This window comes from Eschrichtius robustus, chromosome 11, assembly GCF_028021215.1.
Source record: "Eschrichtius robustus isolate mEscRob2 chromosome 11, mEscRob2.pri, whole genome shotgun sequence".
In the NCBI taxonomy this organism is placed as follows: Eukaryota; Metazoa; Chordata; class Mammalia; order Artiodactyla; family Eschrichtiidae; genus Eschrichtius; species Eschrichtius robustus.
Genome location: NC_090834.1, coordinates 86,699,565 through 86,719,482, shown reverse-complemented (window position 1 = coordinate 86,719,482; position 19,918 = coordinate 86,699,565). Strand labels below are relative to the sequence as shown.

At 35.9% G+C, this 19,918-nt stretch overlaps 1 protein-coding gene across 1 annotated transcript in view; it reads left to right on the top strand.

The window, feature by feature from the left end:
• Positions 1-19,918, top strand: part of IMMP1L (inner mitochondrial membrane peptidase subunit 1) — an 81,997-nt gene that overhangs the window by 57,279 nt on the left and 4,800 nt on the right. The window contains exon 5 of the mRNA XM_068555103.1: positions 3,451-3,577. Within this exon, the coding sequence (XP_068411204.1) occupies positions 3,451-3,577 (127 nt within the window). The remainder of the gene's footprint in view (positions 1-3,450; positions 3,578-19,918) is intronic.

Here is a 19,918-nt window from a genome sequence, read left to right as displayed (position 1 = left end):
ATTTTTTCTCTCAGTTTGAGAAATTTTAATAGTTTCTTTAAACATGCAGTTCCTTGTATCATTGTGCAAAGTAGATAGCAGTCCCTTTTATAATGTGCATTCAAGCCTTCTTTACTTTTTTTGGGGGGGGTTGGGGGGTGGGTTTGTCCTAGAATGTTTTGAATCGAGAACCAGGGATTTAGGAGCTACATTACATATCCAAATCTGATTTGATTTTTTAATTTTTAAAATAATCCTGCATTTCTATTGATGACTGTCTTATTCTCTATAGTCTATGATGAGCAGTCGGTGATTTTTAGACTATAGCACTGTATATAGCTGGGAGCCAGGAATCTTATCTGTTATGAGTCTCCTGATTAATTATATTAAGTTAAAAAACTCCGTGGGAAATATTGTTTGCCACTACATCTTTTAAAATCCTAGTCTAAATGGTGTTTCCAATCCTTGAGATACTGTTTATTCTACTTAACTCCCTGATTATTATTCCTTCTGAATGGATGTGGAGTATTAATAATTTAATGTATTTTCTAAAGGACACCTCTTTGATTCCCTAAAATTTGGGGCCCATTAGTTTTTCATAATTCTGAAAAAATAGATCTGTTTCACATTTCATCTTCATAAAATACAAATTTTACTCACTTGAGCTGGTATTTAGCTTATGACATAAGTAGGTTTAGGCATTCCTCTTTCATTATTGTCCTTTTTTATAGTCTACTTCACATTACTGAAAAATCACCAAGAATAGTGTAAAACTGTTCTTTGTGTTTACTCGTTCTTCCACCATCTTAGATTCTGTAAATAGAAACTCTCTCTTGCTCAAGCTGTATGGTCTAGCATGGTCTGTGGGTAATTCCTCAGATCTTTTATCTGTAACAACTTCAAGATAATACCTAATTGATAGATATGGGGGTTATAAAATAAAACTTATATAACAGGTTATGTTCTAGCTTCCTTTTCTTTTTAACTTGTATCAAAATAACTTATTACAGTCTTTGGATTAACTGGAGACCTAGCTTCGCTGCAAAGTGAAGACAAGCTTCTGTTTTCCATGCTAATCACATGATTTCACTCTCATAGTCCTTGAGCATCCTTAACAAGGAGCTAGACTCATTGGCTAAATAGTGTTTGAATGAACAGCTCAATATTGTCTTTTTTTTTGGTTTTTTTTTTGGATAGATACTCTTTGCATTCAGATGGTAATACAAATAACTATATTTAGTAAATTAATTAAGATTCTTTAGAGGTTTTATTTTGTATTCTGCTCCTTCAGGGGGCCCATTAGGTGGAAGGACAGTTCAAACTTTGGCATTTATAGGAGACATACCAAAGTAACTTTTACAGCCAAGGTAGTCAGTTGGTAACTCCTACTTTAAAAACATTACTGTCCTGAGTATTTTTTTCTTTTATCTGCAGCACAGAACCCTTGAGATTTCAGGGGAATCTCTGACCCCTGGCAAGAGATCCTCTTGCTAGCTGTTTCTAAAGATAGAGTAGCCATTCATTTAGGGAAAATGAAAGTCTGCATATCTGGTATCTAAAGCACATAGATTTTTCAGTCCAATGGACCGAACACTCATACTTGAGACAACCATAGTCTCTTATTACTACTTATTCTTTCAACAAATAGTTAATGAGCACCTCACTTATAAGATGTGCTGTACCTGATAGAGAATGTTAGGATTAGCAAGATATTAACCCTTGTTTTCAAAAGCTTACAATCTAGGAGGGGATAATAAGGATATTTATAAATGATACAGGAAAATTTAAGCCTTAGTTCTATTACGTTTCTTTTAAAATCCTATTTGAAAGAGTTGAAAGTCCAAGGTTATATATTTTGATTTAAGCTCTGTGCCTATAATATCTGGTTAGACCACCAGAAATACAGTATACAGTAATGATGCTTTCTATTAAAACACCTTGACTGAATTATGATTTTTATGTTGCCATTCAAGTGCAGAGTTTGTTTTGAGGATCATATTGATTATTTTGTCAAAACACTTAAGCTGAATAAAACTCCCATGGAAAACATTTCTTTCCCCAAAGCTAGCCAAAATCAACTTTGTTAGTATGTTACATAGGTTACAATATTTGCAAACTTTTTCATCTGAACAGTTCCATTGACATGGTTCCAGTTGGTTGGAAAGAGATACTTTATAACATTTTCAAACAAGTGTAAGCCTTATATTGCACTCCAAATTATAGAATTTAGTGTTTTAATAGCATTCAATTCTTATCAAGAATAACCTCAAGAAATGACTGTTCTGAATACTGTTGCTGTATTTTCTGTAAAAGTTCGGATGAAGATGGTATCTTTACTTTCCTTACATAAGTATCCTTCTTGTATATTCCTCTTTGACTTAGTTGTTAAGGAAAATTTTGTCATACCTCCCAAACTAAACTTTATTTTATTAGGTAATGATTGCCATGTAATTAATCATAATTTATTTTTTGACTTGACTACCAAAAGTTTTGAACTCATTGTAATACTTATATATAGCAATAACTAGGTTTCTGATTTAACCATCATCTTCCTTTTATTTTTGTGACTTTTGATATTGTTTTGATATATGCATCTTTTATTGTAAGCAACATCAAATTATTTCCTGAACCTGGTACAGATAATAAGTAAATACATTAAATCCTTTCGATTGTGAGCAACAGAATTCACTTATTGCTCATTTCATGCAGAAAGAGCATTGCATTCTCTTTGGTTGAGGCATTAGTTGTATATTTTTGTCTCCTTCTTCCTTTCCAATTTTAGATATCTTCTTAGTCTTCTAATACATGTAGATTGTTATTTCTTCCATGAATCATGTCTTCCATATGTAATCATATCCATATTGGTTCTATATGTTTGATTTGCCAGTTTATTTTTTGTAATATATGTTTGGACAGCTTTTAGCATTTTATTTGGCCGAGTCTTCTGATATTTTTTCTCAAGTATATGTCTTTTTTGACTGTACTGTAAACTCTCCAGGTTATATAATTTATATGCTGCAATTCCTCAGTTCTTTAAGCTCTAGGGAAACACAGATGATGTTTCTACCTTTTTATGTGCTCTAGAGTCAATCAGTGCTACTGGCTGGGCAGTAAAATTTGCTTGGTTAATTTGGTGGTATTTACACGGAATTGTTTTTTCATAGTTTTGGTTCTAAAAATTTGGACACAGAAGTAACACTGAGTGGGTATAGTGCAAGAAGATAATTCTCATGGAATTATCAGAAATTTTAGAATCTTCTAATAGCTTTTCCATCACTCTCATTGTTAGATTCTGACCCATAAAGTTAGTCACAAAGGTTCTCAAAGCTGGTAAATGTATGAGAGGGTCAGTATGTCAGAGGATAAAAGGTGTGGCTTTGTTTAAGTTGCTTTATAAACGTATTGTAGCAGTGCCATGCATATGTTTATGTTAATAATAACACTGACATTTCTTTGACTTTTTCCCCTCAGAGGTGACATTGTGATTGCAAAAAGCCCAAGTGATCCAAAATCAAATATTTGTAAAAGAGTAATTGGTTTGGAAGGAGACAAAATTCTCAGCAATAGTCCATCAGGTTTCTTTAAAAGCCATAGTTATGTAAGTAACATTTCAATTATGTTATTCATTGGTATCATAGTTGATTAACATTAACTGAACACACTGACAAATGATTATAACTTTTATTCATATTTTGAATATAAGTTAGAATAATGCATTCATTAGAATTTAAGTATGTTTGTATCAAGAACAACTTGGCCATATAGTTTATATATTTTATTTCCTTTTAAAACCCTGTATAAACATCTCAGTATTAGTTGTTGCAGGCAAGATTCACCAATGAATGTCAAAATAATGGGCAGATGTTTGAGGAAAAACAGTGTATTTGCATAGTCTCAAAGTATCTTTCCCAAGATATTTTTACAAAGGGAAAAACAGTAGCTTCGTAGAGGAGAAACCTAGCAGACACCACCTTAACTGAGTGATCAAGGTTAACTTTACCTATAAAAAGACGTCAACATAATGTGACCCCTGAATTCAAGGACTGAGAAGGGCACATCACCTTTGTGGTACTCTTGTAAAAAGAAGGTATAGCCTCATGAGAAAACATCAGACAAACCCTAACTGAGGGTCATTCTGCCACATAATTGGCCAATACTCTTCAAAAATGTGAACGTCTTTAAAAAAAGGAAAGTCAGGAATTGTCATAGATTGGAGGAGACAAAGGAGACATGACAAGTAAATGCAATCTGGAATTCTGGCTTAGATAGTTTTTCCACTGACTTGTTAGTGGAAAATCTGGTAGACCCAAACACAGTCTTGTAGTTTAGTTTTTTAAAATCCTATTTAAATGTTTAGGATAGATATTTTGGTGTCGTCAACTTGCCAACTCAGTTAGGAAAAAGGGCAAGAGCAGTAGAATGGAAGAGTGAAGAGCAGATGTAATGTGTCAGCCCCTTTCACCAGTCACATGGCTACTGGGACAGCTCGTGGCAGGGGAGGGCAGCCTTCTGTTTACTCAGCATACACTCTTCTTTCTTTAATTATAATTTAATTTTCTATTTTTGTTTAAATTTTCTGTGTCACTGTCAGATTATTAATAGAGCTGTTACATCTGTTAAGTAACTTTATCTTCATCCCCGGTGTAAACATATAATTAAGAGTTAAATTGTCTTCATCGTTGTAAATTTATTTTGACCTATAATAGCCTCTGATTGCCCTATAAGTTTGATCAGTAGACTATTAAATAATCTATTATTTATTTACCATTCTTAATAGACTATGGTTCAGCTGTGCAAATGTTTATTACACTTCTGATGTTTATTACTACAGTGCTAAACATCCTAGGAATCCTTAGCTGATGGTGATAATGTTAAAGTTGAGAATGTGGTATCAGGTAACCTATTTTTCTGTGGCCTTCATCATGGATACTTATCCTTTTATTTTTCAAAAATGTCACTTACTTACATAATGATTTCACCTTCACGTGACTATTATCATTTCATGAGGCATCTAGTCACTTCTAAGTTGCTTTAGCAACAAGCATATACTTCAGACCAGAAATAGTTTTATCAACAGAAAGAATAACAAAACATATAAATGATAGCATCTACTATCTGTGTACAGTGTGTACACTGCTGTTGTTTTCTTTTAAAATTATTAGAGGAGGAATATTAGGATGAAAGGATTTAGATAAAATCTCTGCTAAGTAATCAGAGAAAATAACCAGAGGACTATAAGACGTACATTTTTTTGAATATTCTATTTAAAGAAGACATTCATCGAATTTTTATGTTTGTTGAGAGGATAAATTAGGGGACACTGCCATTTTGTTCCAGGTGTATTCCATTCACTTTGGTTTGCATGTTTATAAGTGTACAAACAATTGTAATAATATTGGCCAACACTTACCTATGTACTTACTCTGTACCTGACACTGTTGAAACTCTTTCCAAGGGTTAATTCATTTAATCATCAAAACAGTAACCCAGTGAAGGTGGTAGTAGCATTTGACAGATGGGAAAGCTGAACAACAGGGAGGTTAAATAAATTGCCCAATTTCAAACAGTAAGAGAAACAGTTGGAATTCAAACACAGGTAGCCTGGCTCTGTCCAGAGTCTATATTCTTTACCACGCCACTACTTTTCATCCCAAAATTCCTCTACTTACTATTATTATTTCTACTCCCATCTCCTAAATTGTACTTCCCTTAAAATGTATTTATCTTTATTATTTTTAAAAAGAAAGGCAACTGTTTCTGATCAGGGCCAGTATTAGTTCTGAAAGACAAGCCAGTGATTTTTGAAGACTTCCCGGCTCCACCAGTTTTACCAGGCTGCGTTTTTTTAAGCCATAAGAATTGTGTAGCTATTACAGAACCACTTCAGCAAATGTGTTCCATTAATCAAGGTGATTTGTAACAAAAATTCATCCAAGTTTGGAGCACTGAAGAGATATCCAAACTGTTTGCATTCTCCCCATCCAGAGTGTTCCCTTTTCCAGCTATCTCAGAAGCACACTGGTGCTGCATTCTATGAAAGGGGTTTCTTCCCCTTATCTGTGCATCCTTTTAGAAAAATCATTGTTGTTTATAGGTTATGAAGACATTAGTATTCAGATCTTGATTGAGGTGCATAATAAGGATGATATATATTAAATGTGTTTTGAATTTCAGGCAAAAAACATTTATTCTCGTAAGTAGGTGCTTCAGAAAGCAAAACACCAAAATTGTCATTTGGAACCTAGAACATAGAGTTTAGCATATGAAAGAAATAGCATTGTTTGTAAGTTGGCAAAAAAGAATATAAACAGATCATTGGTTAAGTGATGTGAAACCATTTTATTCATTCCAGAGTTCTAAAAGTTCACGTGGCAAGCAGCACTTACGAAAGGTGATTTATTTTTTACATTAAGCGTTTGGAAACTAAGCAGTCCCTATCAAGGTCCTATTGCAGTGGGTTTTGCTTATTTTCATGGTATTGAGGCCAGTAATTTTTTTCCTTGGGTTATGGGCTGAGCATTGGCTACTAGGAAATGAGCTTAATTTGTGACTCTCAAAAGAAACAAATTGTACTCAGCTCAAACATCTTGAATAACTTGCCTTTCTATACTATAGGAATTCCTCAGTTTGCTGCTAGAAGCCACTAATTTGCCAAAAATAATTTAGTTGGAAGAAGCATTTAGCAGGTAGGAAATACATTAAATGAACTGGCATTCTCCTGTTGATCTGCACAGCAGGCGATTTAACGAAGTCTCCATTCCCCTAGGGAATATAGGGCCAGGACTCAGGAAATATAGTAAAATTTTCTTATAAAGCTAATAAAGAAACAAAAACACTTTATAATCTTTCTCAGGATTACATTGTGTGATAGTTCAGGGCTGTGATTTTAATCCATAGTGTATCTGTGGTATAGTTAGTCATTTTGGAATACAGTAAGTTCCTATCAGCAAACAAACATGCTATAAAATCTCCCATCTAAACGAACAAACTCCTTTGGCACCACATCCTCCTATAGGAAAGAGTCGTGCATACTTACTGACTCGACTCTGAACTTTATATTCTCTTTTGAACTCATTCCACTTAGACTTTGGTCCCCAGCACTTCACTGAAACAGTTCTTGTTAAGAGTCACTGATGACTTCTCTGTTGTTGATCCAGTGGTCAGCTTTCACTCCTCGTTTTACTTGACCTATTGTTAGTATTTGAAGTAGTTCTTAAAGCCTGGTTTCACTTAGTTTTGGGGATACCACTCTCTTTAGGTTTTCTACCTCTCTTTCTGCTTCTTCTGAGTGTCCTTTGTTGGTTCCTCCAAATATTGGAGTAACTAAGGGTTTGTATTTTAAACTTCTTTTGTTTATATACATGCACTTAAGGTGACCTCTTCCTGTCTCATGGTTTTAAATACTATCTAACTTAAGACCTAAATTTATATCAACCACAACTTCTTTCCTGAACTCCAGAATCATATATCTGATAGTCTGTTTAATATCTCCACCTTAGTATATAATGGTCACCTTGAACTTAATATGTCCAAAACTAAACTGATTTTCCTTCCAAAACTGGCTCGTGCCACATGTATTCCCCAATCACGGTAAAGGCGCCTCCATTCTTCTGCTCACTCAGGTCATAAACCTTGGAGTCGTCCTTGCCTCCCTTCCTCTTTCACCCTCCCATCCAATCTACTAGCAAATCATGATGACTATATCTTGTAAATATAATCAGAATTAGACGACATCTTGCCCCCATCACTGCCACCATCCTGGTGCAAGACAAATTCATCTCACTCTTGTTTTCTTGCAGTAACTTCTGAACTTCTCTCTGAGCTTATACCTTTCCCATCTTCTTGCCTCCTTACCCCTCTACTGACTACTCTTCACATAGTAGCTGAAATGATCCTTTTTAATAATGATGCTTTTTCATAAAAATAATGTTACTCTTCTACCCAAAGAGCTCAGTGGCCCCCCATCTCATAATTAAAGCCATGGTCCTTTTGATGGCCTACTAGACCCTACACTCTTCCTGCTGCCTGTTCTTGTAATTAAAGTTTCATTGGAACATGGCCACACTCATTCATTTACATATTGTCTGTGACTGCTTTCAGTAAAACAGCAGAGTTGAGTCATTGTAACAGAGACTCTATGGTCTGCAAAGCTTAGCTATTTACTGTCTGGCCTTTTACATAAAAAGTTTGCTGAACCTTGCTCTAGAATGTAAGGTTCTTAATGGCAGAGATTTGTTTTGATCTCAGCTGATTCCCCAACACCTAAACTTTTATTTGGCATCTAGTAGGTACTTTAAAAATACTTGAAGGGTGGACAAATGGATATATGACTAGAGTCAGACAGTGTTTTATTTTAGTTTCTATTCTCAGTTTCTTCTAGTTTCTACTGAAAACTCGCTCTGGAGTAAAGTGCATGATGTTCTATTTTTCAGTAATATAGATGTTCCTGTCGCTCACCACACTGTATGCTAATGCTGAACTGGCCCATCTGTGTTCATTCTAGTCTTCATAGAAGACTTGAAAGCTAAGCTACTTCCATGGTAGGGCTACTTGACCATCTTCCATAACTGCAGGTAAATGTTATAGAAAATATTGGAATGCCCCTGCGACTTTGTACCAGCACAGCATTGTGCTGATTAAACGTTTCTTTCCCCAAGTGACTTCTATTTGGAATGAATGATAGTTTTCAGCCCTTTTATTAAAGCAGATTAAACATTCACCTGGCTTTGAATAATTAGTTTGGAGTACTCTGAACTTGGTCTCATCTAAATCTTCTGAAGGACTGGTGGAATTGAGGTACCCTGGAGTTACCTTGCTCTCATTTTGAGGGAAGATTTGGTTCCCCAGAAATGGTGTGGTGGTTTTGTTACTCTGAAGGCTAAGTTGCCCTTGCAACATGCAGTACCTACTAATTAGTTTGTGTGGTAATGAGAGTTTTCTACATTTCAGTAGAAATGATGTGCCTTTGGACATATGTAACAACTCTACGGGTGTTTTGTTCTTTTGATTCTTTTATTGGTTGGCAGATTAAAGATGGATGAGTTGTTATCGGAAGCTGGTAAACTGTTCTTTTAAGTGTAAACTTCTGCTTTCCAGTGGTTGTTTATTATAAAATGAAGGATCTTTTTTTCTAAATCTTTCAAATAATTAAAACTCTGTTTATGGAATTTTAGTTTCTCAGCCATAGCAGCCACCCTGTTGAAGATGCGCATGTTAATAGCAATATGATCACGGGGATTTCAGCATTTTCCTGTAGGTAAAGCGTAGCATCTTTTGCTCTTGTTACAGGAAATGTATCTGTGCTTATTAGAAACATTATGTTTTTACTTTTATTTTTGACCTATCAAAATATCCAGTTATATAAAGCTTTTCAGTTCTTGATACCACAGATTCCAGTATCATACACAAAAGGTGAAATGTTCATCAAATGCTAGTCTGTTACCACAGTAGAGTGATGGTAGGTGCATAAGAAATGTAGTATTTCTTACATTTTTCTTTTTGAATTGTAGAGTATGTTAATAACATCATTATTGTTATTGGCAGAAATGTAAGAAATAGAGACATTTTCACATTTCAGAAAGAACTGATTAAATGTTCTCAGGATGCTCTGGTGGTATAGTGTTCTTAAAAGGAGAACTTGGAAATGGGATAATATGCTAGTAATAAATCTGTTTTACTGTGTATTGAAAAATATTTAAACAAAACTGATTGCCCAACTGAAAAACAATCTCACTAATTGGGAAACATTAGAAAATGGTCACTTTATAAACACTGATAGCCCCCAACATGTACTGTGTATTTACGTTATAGTTCAAATCCTTGAATATCCTAATGCTGTTTTTCTGTTTGTTTAAATGTCATTTGCTTTAGCTAAAAGTCACAACCATATGGTCTTCTATTACCACTTGTATTATAAACAGAAAAAGTACTTCTCTGTAGGGAGAGGAATCATCAGATTGAAAGGGTTTGTTTTTTATAAGCTGCTGATACACTAAATCCTTATGTCATTTAAATAGAAGAACTACCTAATAATGTCACTTATTACAACTAGGATATCTAAACAAGGGACTTGCTTTTTGCAGACTATAGTGATAAAAACCTGTGCTTCACATCCATTTCTCAGCAACGGCTCCCAGGGTAATCAATCATGGCATACTGCTAATGCCTTGATTGCAGCTGATGCAGAGGAAATATGTTTACTTTTTTGCTAAAGTGAAGTTCACTGCGGAGATGACGTGACTTTTTCATCCTATAGCTAACAATTCTGAAGATAAATTTGACTTAGTGTTTACAATTCTGAGGTGTTTTTCTTCTGATGTTAACACTAAAGAATCATCTTTGAGGCTCCCACTACTTAAGCATTTTCTGATGTGTTCCCTGAACATTTTCAGAATAATTTGATCTTAGTTTAACAAAAAATATGTAGTTTATAAAATATTATTTTGTAGAAATGTATTTTATCTTAATATATGTTTGAGTATGTATATGTATGTATATGTATTTATGAAAATCAACATTTCTACTGAAAGGGTAGCAACTCTTCCTGAAACTAACATGTTTTGCTCACCTGAAAATATTTTAATCACTCAAAGTTGGAAAGTCAGTGCCATGGGTGGGATTCTGGGGAGGCATTTATGCAATTCAGTAAAATGCCATATTACATATAGTTTTATCTGCAAGTTATATGAGACCTCTATACTTTTAGGTTGCTTAAAAGTAGGTGGTGCAGTAGTTAAGAATCCACCTGCCAGTGCAGGGGACATGGGTTCGAGGCCTGGTCCAGGAAGATCCCACATGCTGCGGAGCAACTAAGCCTGTGCACCACAACTACTGAGCCTGCGCTCTAGAGCCCGCGAGCCACAGCTACTGAGCCCACATGCCACAACTACTGAAGCCCGCACACCTAGAGCCCATGCTCCACAACAAGAGAAGCCACAATGAAGAGTAGACCCTGCTCGCTGCAACTAGAGAAAGCCCGCACGCAGCAACAGATACCCAACGCAGCCAAAATAAATAAATAAATTTATAAAAAAAAGTAATTGGGAAAAATTACTAAGACTGAAATTGTAATGCTGCTGTTCAGTGTAAGCATCTGAGGCAGACTCCCACTCTAATGGTCGGTCGTAAAGAGAATGTGTTCCAAGTGTCATGTGGCTTCCTAACCTGATACAGTGGTCTGCTGGACTAAGTGGAGTATGTTCAGATGTCTTCTGAAATAAGCAACTAAATGAAGTTCTTCTATTACCACTTTGGGCAATCAAAATTCTACAGATTTCTGTGACCCACTTAATCTTAGTCTATAAAAGCATTCTCATTCTAGTAAACTATTTTCTACCTAAAATAAGAAAGGAGAAGAGAAATTACAGATTTAAAAGCAAGTATGCATGTTATAAAACAGTTGAAGATAGTAAAATAGCGGAAAATATTGACATTACAAGCCATTATACTGCTAACCTAGATATGCGAGAGTGCTTCCTCCTGGGTTGGAATTTTCATAACTTTTAAGAAAATTTAGGAATCGTTTAGTTTGGCATACCTAGTGCTTGCATGTCTGCTACACAGACATACAGAGCCAACAGGGAAGGGAGATAAAGTACCTAAAACTATAGGGTGAGTAATTTAAAATTCTAAGATGCAACTTAAGATTCTGATCTACTTCCTTTACATTGTGTGTATGAATCTCTAAATCAGGAAGGATTAGAAAAACCTCCTGTCATCTGAAGAGACTTGAAATTTGACCTGACTTCCCTATGTAAAGAAAGTCAGAGTAGGTCTGGGGACATAGACTGATACGCACTTCTGACCCTAACTGCAAATGTACCTAACCCCAAACCAATCCCAGCATCAGGCATCTTCCTTCATGAGGCTGTGTCCCAGGAGCAGCGGAAACCGCTGGACCTGGGGGGAGGGAGAGAAAACGTAAAAAGCCTTCAGGAGGATGTAGGGTGGGCAAATTTGCCAGACAATAACTTCTCAACTTTCCTATTATTTATTCATGCATTCATTAATTCCATTAATTCCAGGTATTATTGAATACTTACCTGAGGGCCACCACCATGTTAAAGTAGATCAAGTCCCTGCCTGCAGGCTATCCAATAGAACTTTCTGCAAAAATGGAATAGTCTATATCTGGCCTGTCCAGTATGGTAGCCACTAGGTTCATGTGGCTATTGAGCACAGGAAACGTGGCTAGTGTGTCTGAGGAACTGAATTTTTAGTTTTATATAACTTGTAAGATTGAATAGTCATATATGTTACTAGTGGCGACCATGTTGGACAGTACAGCTTCTGGAGTTTGTAGTCCAGTTGGGGGACTGGACAAGGAATTACAAAATGGTGTAATAGAGGATACTTATCTAGACTGGGGTGGATAGGATTACTACAGACTGGGGAGGTAAAACCTGAGTTGAAGTTCTCAAGGATAAGTAGGAGCTAGCCAAAGCAAGCAGCATATTCAGAAGATCTAAAAGTGAGAGTGCAGCACTGTGCTTTGGGTAGCTGCCAAAAGTAAGTTCCTATGTCTGGGACATATAGTGGGGAGGGGTGGGTAGTGAACAGAGATAAAAATGAAAAGGTGATCAGGGCTCAGTTCCTTGTAAGTCTCAAGCAGGGGAGTAACTTTATGTGTGTGTGTGTGTGTGTGCGTGTGTGTGTGTATGTCCACATCACACATTGTGGGATCTTAGTTCCCTGACCAGGGATCAAACCTGTGCCCCCTGCAGTGGAAATGTGGAGTCCTAACCACTGGACCCCCAGGGAATTCCTGGGAGTAAATTATCAGACTTAGCTTTTAAAAGATCACCCTGATATTTAGTATAGAATAGTAGAGGATGGTTGGAGTAGGAGAGGCCAGAGGCAGGGAAACCAGTTAATAAATAGGCTGTAAGACATAATTGAGATAATAACATGAGGAATGGAAAGCAGTACAAAATTTGGAGAAAGATTAAGGGAATATCTAGACAGGATTGGATGTTGGAAGAAATGGAATTGAAAGTCTTAAGACTGACCCAAGTTTCTGGCTCTAGCAATAGGGGTAGGTGGTGCATTAAAATAAGGGGTCTGGACTTCCCTGATGGAGCAGTGGTTAAGAGCCCGCCTGCCAGTGCAGGGGACACGGGTTTGACCCCTGGTCCGGGAAGATCCCACGTGCTGCAGAACAACTAAGCCCGTGTGCCACAACTACTGAGCCTGAGCTCTAGAGCCTGCGAGCCACAACTACTGAGCCCACGTGCCGCAACTACTGAAGCCCACACGCTCTAGGGCCCGCATGCCACAACTACTGAGCCTGTGTGCTGCAACTACTGAAGCCCGCACGCTCAGAGCCCATACTCCGCAACAAGAGAAGTCACCACAATGAGAAGCCTGCGCACCACAACAAAGAGTAGCCCCCACTCGCCACAACTAGAGAAAGCCCGCGCACAGCAACGAAGACCCAACGCAGCCAAAAATAAATAAAATTAAAAAAAAAAATAAGGGGTTCTGAGGGAGTTGTTAATTTGGGAAATGGAGAGAAGATATACTCAGTTTTGGAGTAGTCTAGAAGCCTGTATAATAAGTCTATGATAGATTGTACTTTAAATGAATACAATGGCAATGAAATTATAGGAAGTGGGAAGAAAACAAATTCTTTCCCAGAATGATGTTTGGGTGCTATACTATTCCCTCCTTGATGCCCACAGTTTATTTTCATGATCTCTTAGTCAAAACAGTGTTTTGATGCTCTCAGCCCCCAGAGATCAACCTCACTTTTTAAAGGTCTTCAGCTATTCTCTTCGTATCTTACATCATCACAAAAAATGTCATCTGTCATCTACCTGCCTAATTTGCAACTTTGTATTCACAAAGCTAGACATCATTCTAAATAACTTCCAGGGTATGGGACATTAGAGTTCTGGTTTTGATAAATAAAATGCAAGTAGGAGAAGTGTCTATCAAAGAAAATCATGCAACACAATGCTTTTTTTTTTTAAGATACTAGTAATATCAGGTACAAAAAGATCCACATATTTTATTTTAATCCTTTATTTTTTGGAGTATGGACTCTTTTCTACTACTGATCTTTTATTTCTAGTACCATTTCAGGTATAAATCAGTTTTTTAGCCAATCCCTATATGATGCAGTTATGCACTGGTCCATAAGAAATCAAAAAGCGCTACAGAGATTCATCTATAGGAATAAATCCAAATAGGGATGAGTTTTGACTGGGAAGAATTATTTGAAGTCTCAGGAATCAAACATTTGGTGGAAACCTATTAGCACATATTCTGTATAGTAGGCATCTGATTTACTATTTAGACTTTTTCTGAGAACATGAGAAAAGTCATTATTTACATATTTACTGCTATTTTCTACTACTCTTTCAGATACCTGTGTTTCATTAAGTTAGGCTCATCTTTTGGAATATGAGAACCAGAGTGTACATCAGGCTATATTAAAATGAGAGTACAGACATGGTCTTGAAATGAGAATATAAGGAACTTCTCTTAAATACTAATCCAAAAACAGCAGGTAACCTTGTTACAAATAGAACAAAAAAGAAGTCAGAGACCAAATAATCCATTGTCCTAGGAAAAAAAAATCTGTAGGATTGAGATGTTAGTATTAGATCGCTGGGATGGAAAGGCCTATTTACTAGCTTTAATCCCAACACTTTTCCCCCTTCCTCTGCCTTCTGACAAGTTGGTAGACGGTCCTGAAGAAGTAAATGCTCCATAAGGAAGTGCTTAGGCATTTGATATTTAATAAACATTGCTTGAAAAAGATGCCTGTTAAAAGAATAAAAATGTTAGTCTTTGCTACATTTGGATGATTTGGTCTTAAAAACTGAATTTCATTAAATCAGTTGGCATAATTAATATGGCACCTATTCACAATTAATGTACATTTTTAATTATACTGGATTTAATTCAAAGTCTTGGCTAGTACCAGAACTATATAATTGAATACAGTGTAAAAGAAAAAGACCAAAAACATAACTGAAGTGAAATTGCAAAGCACAGTTCACTTTGCAGAGAACTGGATAGGCTGCATAAGAAACCAGGAACAAAGAAAGCCCGGCAGGCGTCATTCATCCAGCAGCAGCTGGAGCAACTGTTCATAACAATAGCTAATATTTAGTGAGTGCTTACTGGGTGCCAGGAGCCTTATGTGTTATTTGGTTTTCAGAATGTTTCTGTAAGGCATTCATTAGTCCCAGTTTTTCAGATGAGGTTTAAATAACCTGCCCAAGGTGTTTAACCAGTAAGTGGCAGAGCTACAGTTTGAACTCAGGACTATGACCCTGTGGACTGTAATTTTAACCACCATACAAACAACCCATCAGAAATTCCTTTTCAGGCTGGATGGAGGTATTGAGTACTTAAGGAGAAGATGAAGGAGCTTAGCTTGCTTGCAGTAGCTATGAGAATGAGCAAGTCAAGTCTTAGACTAAGCTCTAAACCCACTCAGCAGGGAGATGCTCGATAATAAAAGAGAACCTTTAGTTAAAAGCATCCCCCATCACACATACCCTCACCACAGTGCTGTAGGTGTAGCTTACTAGAACTTTGGCGTAAATTCCTCTTTAATGATAATTGGCTATGAACCTAAAGTGGCACCATTTTTAAGTAGGGAAAGGCAATAACAGTCCCCGGGAATGATGTGGGATAGGTTAGTAATAAGTCAGAATTTAAATGGGAAGAAAAAGAAGCAGGACTGCATAGAGATAGTATCTACTGAAATAATCAGTGTGTTAACTGTTCCTTGCCTGGTCCTTATAAATGTTAATCCCTTTGTCATGCATCTAGCCTTTGGGAGCACCTCCCTTATGACTCCAGATATTCTACTCAGGGAGACAAATGTGGGCAAAAAGTTCTGGCAAGGAGAATGTCAGTAAAAATAGAGTATTAGTGAGACTGTTCCTTGAGTTTTGCTTTCAAAGGTACCCATAACTGACGCTTGAGACAGCCCCATTTTACAAAATTAAAGATTAATAATGTTTTCTCAGCTTTGTGTTCCTAAAAACCTTTCTACTTGATTTTCTCTCAGGGGATTTAATGCTTCACTTTTTGACATATATGTCTTTATCTATAGTTTTGTTGGTGTATATAGGAAGATAGACTCCAACAATTATTTACTGCCATTGCGGGAGTCATACAAATACTGGGCTTTATGAAGTTCTTTTAGAACTATATAATTAATAAATGATCTCATTTTGCAAGTATTCTCTCCAGTAGTTTGTGTACATAGCATCTTACCATGACTATGTTTTGGTTATATAAGCCATGATTAAGCAGAATATGCATTAACCACATAATGGTATACTAATTTGACTCGATTCTGCTTACCTGAAAGATAGTAACATAAATAACAATTATTTGGGTATTGTTAAACTAAAATGACATGTTGTGAATGTACATTCATCATATGGACTTTTTTCCTGGGCAGGGAAATTATGCATTTTATATTTTACATTCATCATTCTGTGAGACACAAAACAAAATCTTTAAAATACATGTGGAAAATGAAATACTTTACAGTGTTGTTGATATACCACTTTCATTTGCTTTTGCCAAAAAAAAAAAAAAAAAAAACCCCACAAAAAACAAAACAAAAAAACCCAAGTCTTTATCTGATTGCTTTCCTAAGGTGTGTATGCCTCTCCTTTTCCTATATATTTCAGGAAAAGGAAAAAATAATGATGTCAGGAAAGGATTCCAAAAACTTTGCCCTCTCCTATTACCTTTATGATTTTTGTTTGTTACTTTAATAATTATTATTTCCTTTACATTCACAGTCATTTTAGAAGAACCATTAAGGAGGCATGAGCAATAGGGCCAGTGCATACCCTGCCTTTGCTGATTACACATTATAAAATATCTGGCAAACAAACAGTTAGTTAAAAATCAGTCTGTTATTAGGATTTTGTTTTTTGAAACTTTTGAAAGGCCAAACATACAAATATCTTACTCTTCAGTCAGAACTTTTTCTTAATTAGATAATCTTTGCTTAATCAAATAATAAGTGAGTTTGATTAGTTTAGTTAAATATGTTATTTGATATTGTGGACTCTTTTCATCAGATTTCACTTGAATCAAGAAAGGTAACACCTGTGGGTTGGTTCCCAAAAGCTGCTTTTGTTAAATGGACACCCGCAGGCCATGAGGCAATTACATTTGTTGCTTGTACTATAAAGGAGGCACTTAACCAGGCTTCAGTAAGTATGGCTGAGAACTAGAGGCTTGATTCTTTTGTCCTGCCCTGAGATTAGGTTTTATCATAGCTCAGGAAGTAAACCTCTGACGTAGAAAGGAAAAACCAAGAATGCTTTAAGGGTTCTTTTAATGCTTTAAAAGTTATTCCTAAAGCTAGTTATATCTGAGACCCTGGGTTAAATGCAGATTTGAGCAAAAGTAAACATTTCTAGTTGGCATTCATTGTAAACATATATTCATACATTCTTACTCAGTCTCATGCATTCATTCAAGTTGGCATGGCGTATTTCCAAAAATGAAAAGTAATTAACTCTTTTTAAAAGTTTTGGTTATGAGAAGTAATGAACAAAGACATGGAATTAGGATTTCCATTTTTGGGCATTTGCAAAACATTATAAAATTTTTTAAGTGTTTATTTGAGTTCTTTTCTACTTTAATTGGAAAGTTATAACAGCTTTTCAAAAATACATTTTAAAAATATATTTTAATCTATTTTATGTTAATATTTTATTATAATATTGCTATAGAATTTTTTTCTCTTATCTGGTTTGAATTTTGAATTTAGTAATAACCAGTAGGTTAATCCAACAGACAATAACTGTGTTTTGAGTTAGAAAGGAAATTTTTGTTCTGTTCCTTGCTTTACTCCACTCCACTCACCTGACCAGAAAGGTCAGGTTTTAAGTTTTGGACCCATACCAAAAATGTGTTGTACTTTATATTTATTTAAATAAATGAGTTCTTAGCTAGACTGATATTTTAGTTATCCAGAGGTCTGGTGACAGTACTGTAATTGCAGTCATTTACTTGTACTGTACAAAGAAGCAGAGCCTGCCATACGGATTGGAAGTTAGGTCACTCTCTTACCACATTACCAAAGACAAAAAAAAAATTTTTTTTTTAATTCAATAAAGCTCTTCCTAACCTGCATTGTGATGGACAATGTTCCATTTTTAAAAAGTACAAGTATGACTGAAAGGGCTAGTCATATTAAGACACACATGTATGTGTATGTGCATATATATATTTAAAAATTATTTAACTAATACATACTGGTCACAAAAATGTAAATTTTGAAATACATAAAACAAAACTTTGTGGTTTTTTAAAGAAGTAATTATACCTAAGCCCTGTAACTTATTTTTTTCACTGACTGTATTCATGTCAGTCTATTAGCTGTCTACTATTCTGTAAATAAACTCTGTTTAACATCTGCCTACTGACGAATATTTATACTGTTGCCAATTTTGAGATACAAGCAATACCATACTGAACTTATCTGCTTATACATAATTGCATGCTGAGTTTGGCGAATCTTTTCTAGAGATTTTGATAGGGAAAGGGTAAAATGAGGACACACAGGGCATGCCACTGAAGGGGATGCAAGGCAGAGATGCCAAAGGCACACTTTACTTACATCAAGAACTTTAGTTCTCACCGAAAGGATTTTCTTCATATTGTTATGAGGTATGCTAAAAAAATAAATAAGACTTTAAATATTAGATACTTTGAACATCTGGCAATTATGGAGTAACTGGGGCTGAACTTGCCCTCCTGCCATAAAGAACTAGAAAACTGGACAAACTATGTGAAACAGTTTTCAGACAATGCGCAGCAGGCAGTACAAGAGATTCCCGAGAGAAGGGAAACAAACAAGGCAAGCCTTATACTTTCCCTAATTTCTGCCTTAAAGCAGTTTCCAGAAGGTGCGAGGAGGAAAATTCAAACAAAGGACAGTGGTCTTGCTGAGTTGAAGAGACAGAGATTAGGGTACAGGGAAGTTTAAGTGGTTGGAATTTATGCATCAAAGCACCAGGGAGAAAAGAGCTACAGAATGATCTCCAGAAATCTATGTATTCTCTTGGTTTTGGGGCTGAACACTAAACTGTGCCTGCTTATGGTGAAATTTAGAGACTGAGCACCAAACAGCTATTGGCAGCAGCCAAGCAATTCCCAGAGCTCGCACAGGGCTGAGAGTCATATGAGTTCTGACCAGCCACAGTGGACAGATCTCATTAAATATTTAGAGCATTCCGTAGAGACCCTGGAATATCATGCCTTAGGAGTGGGCTAGACTAGCCATTAGAGTACAGTGTGAGAGACCCAACTTAAGCTTAAAAACAAGGCTTGACAGGAATAAGCTGACCCACAGCTAACTTAACCGCCTTCCAAAAACCAAACAGACCTCCTCAACATTCAACGCTCTCTAAAAAGAGAACAAAATCCACTCAACAAATGAATGTTCAGCTCAATAACAAATTATTAGATATGTGAAGAAGTAGGAAAATGTAACCCACAACTAGAAGAAAAATAGATCCAGAAATTGAGAGATAATGGAATTAATAGTCATGTGCTCTAAAACACCAATTATAAATATTTTCAAGGATCTAGAGGATGAACATAATGAGGGAGAAATGGTAAATGTAAAAAAGAACCAAGTGAAATTTCTAGAGCCTAAAAATATATTATATGGTCTTTACAGCAGATTAAAAATTGCAAAAGAAAAGATCCCAGACTGGGAAGAAGTATTTGCAATACCTGTCGAAGGACTTGTACTCAAGATACATAAAGGGCTCTTAAAATGAGTACGAAGAATAATCCATTTTAAAAATGGGCAAAATATTTTAATAGACATTTCGCAAAAGATACACTTAATAGGTACAAGAAAAAATACTTATCAGAGAAATGCAAATGAAAACCACAGTGTGACACCAATAGCCTACTAGAATGGCAAAAATTTTTTTAA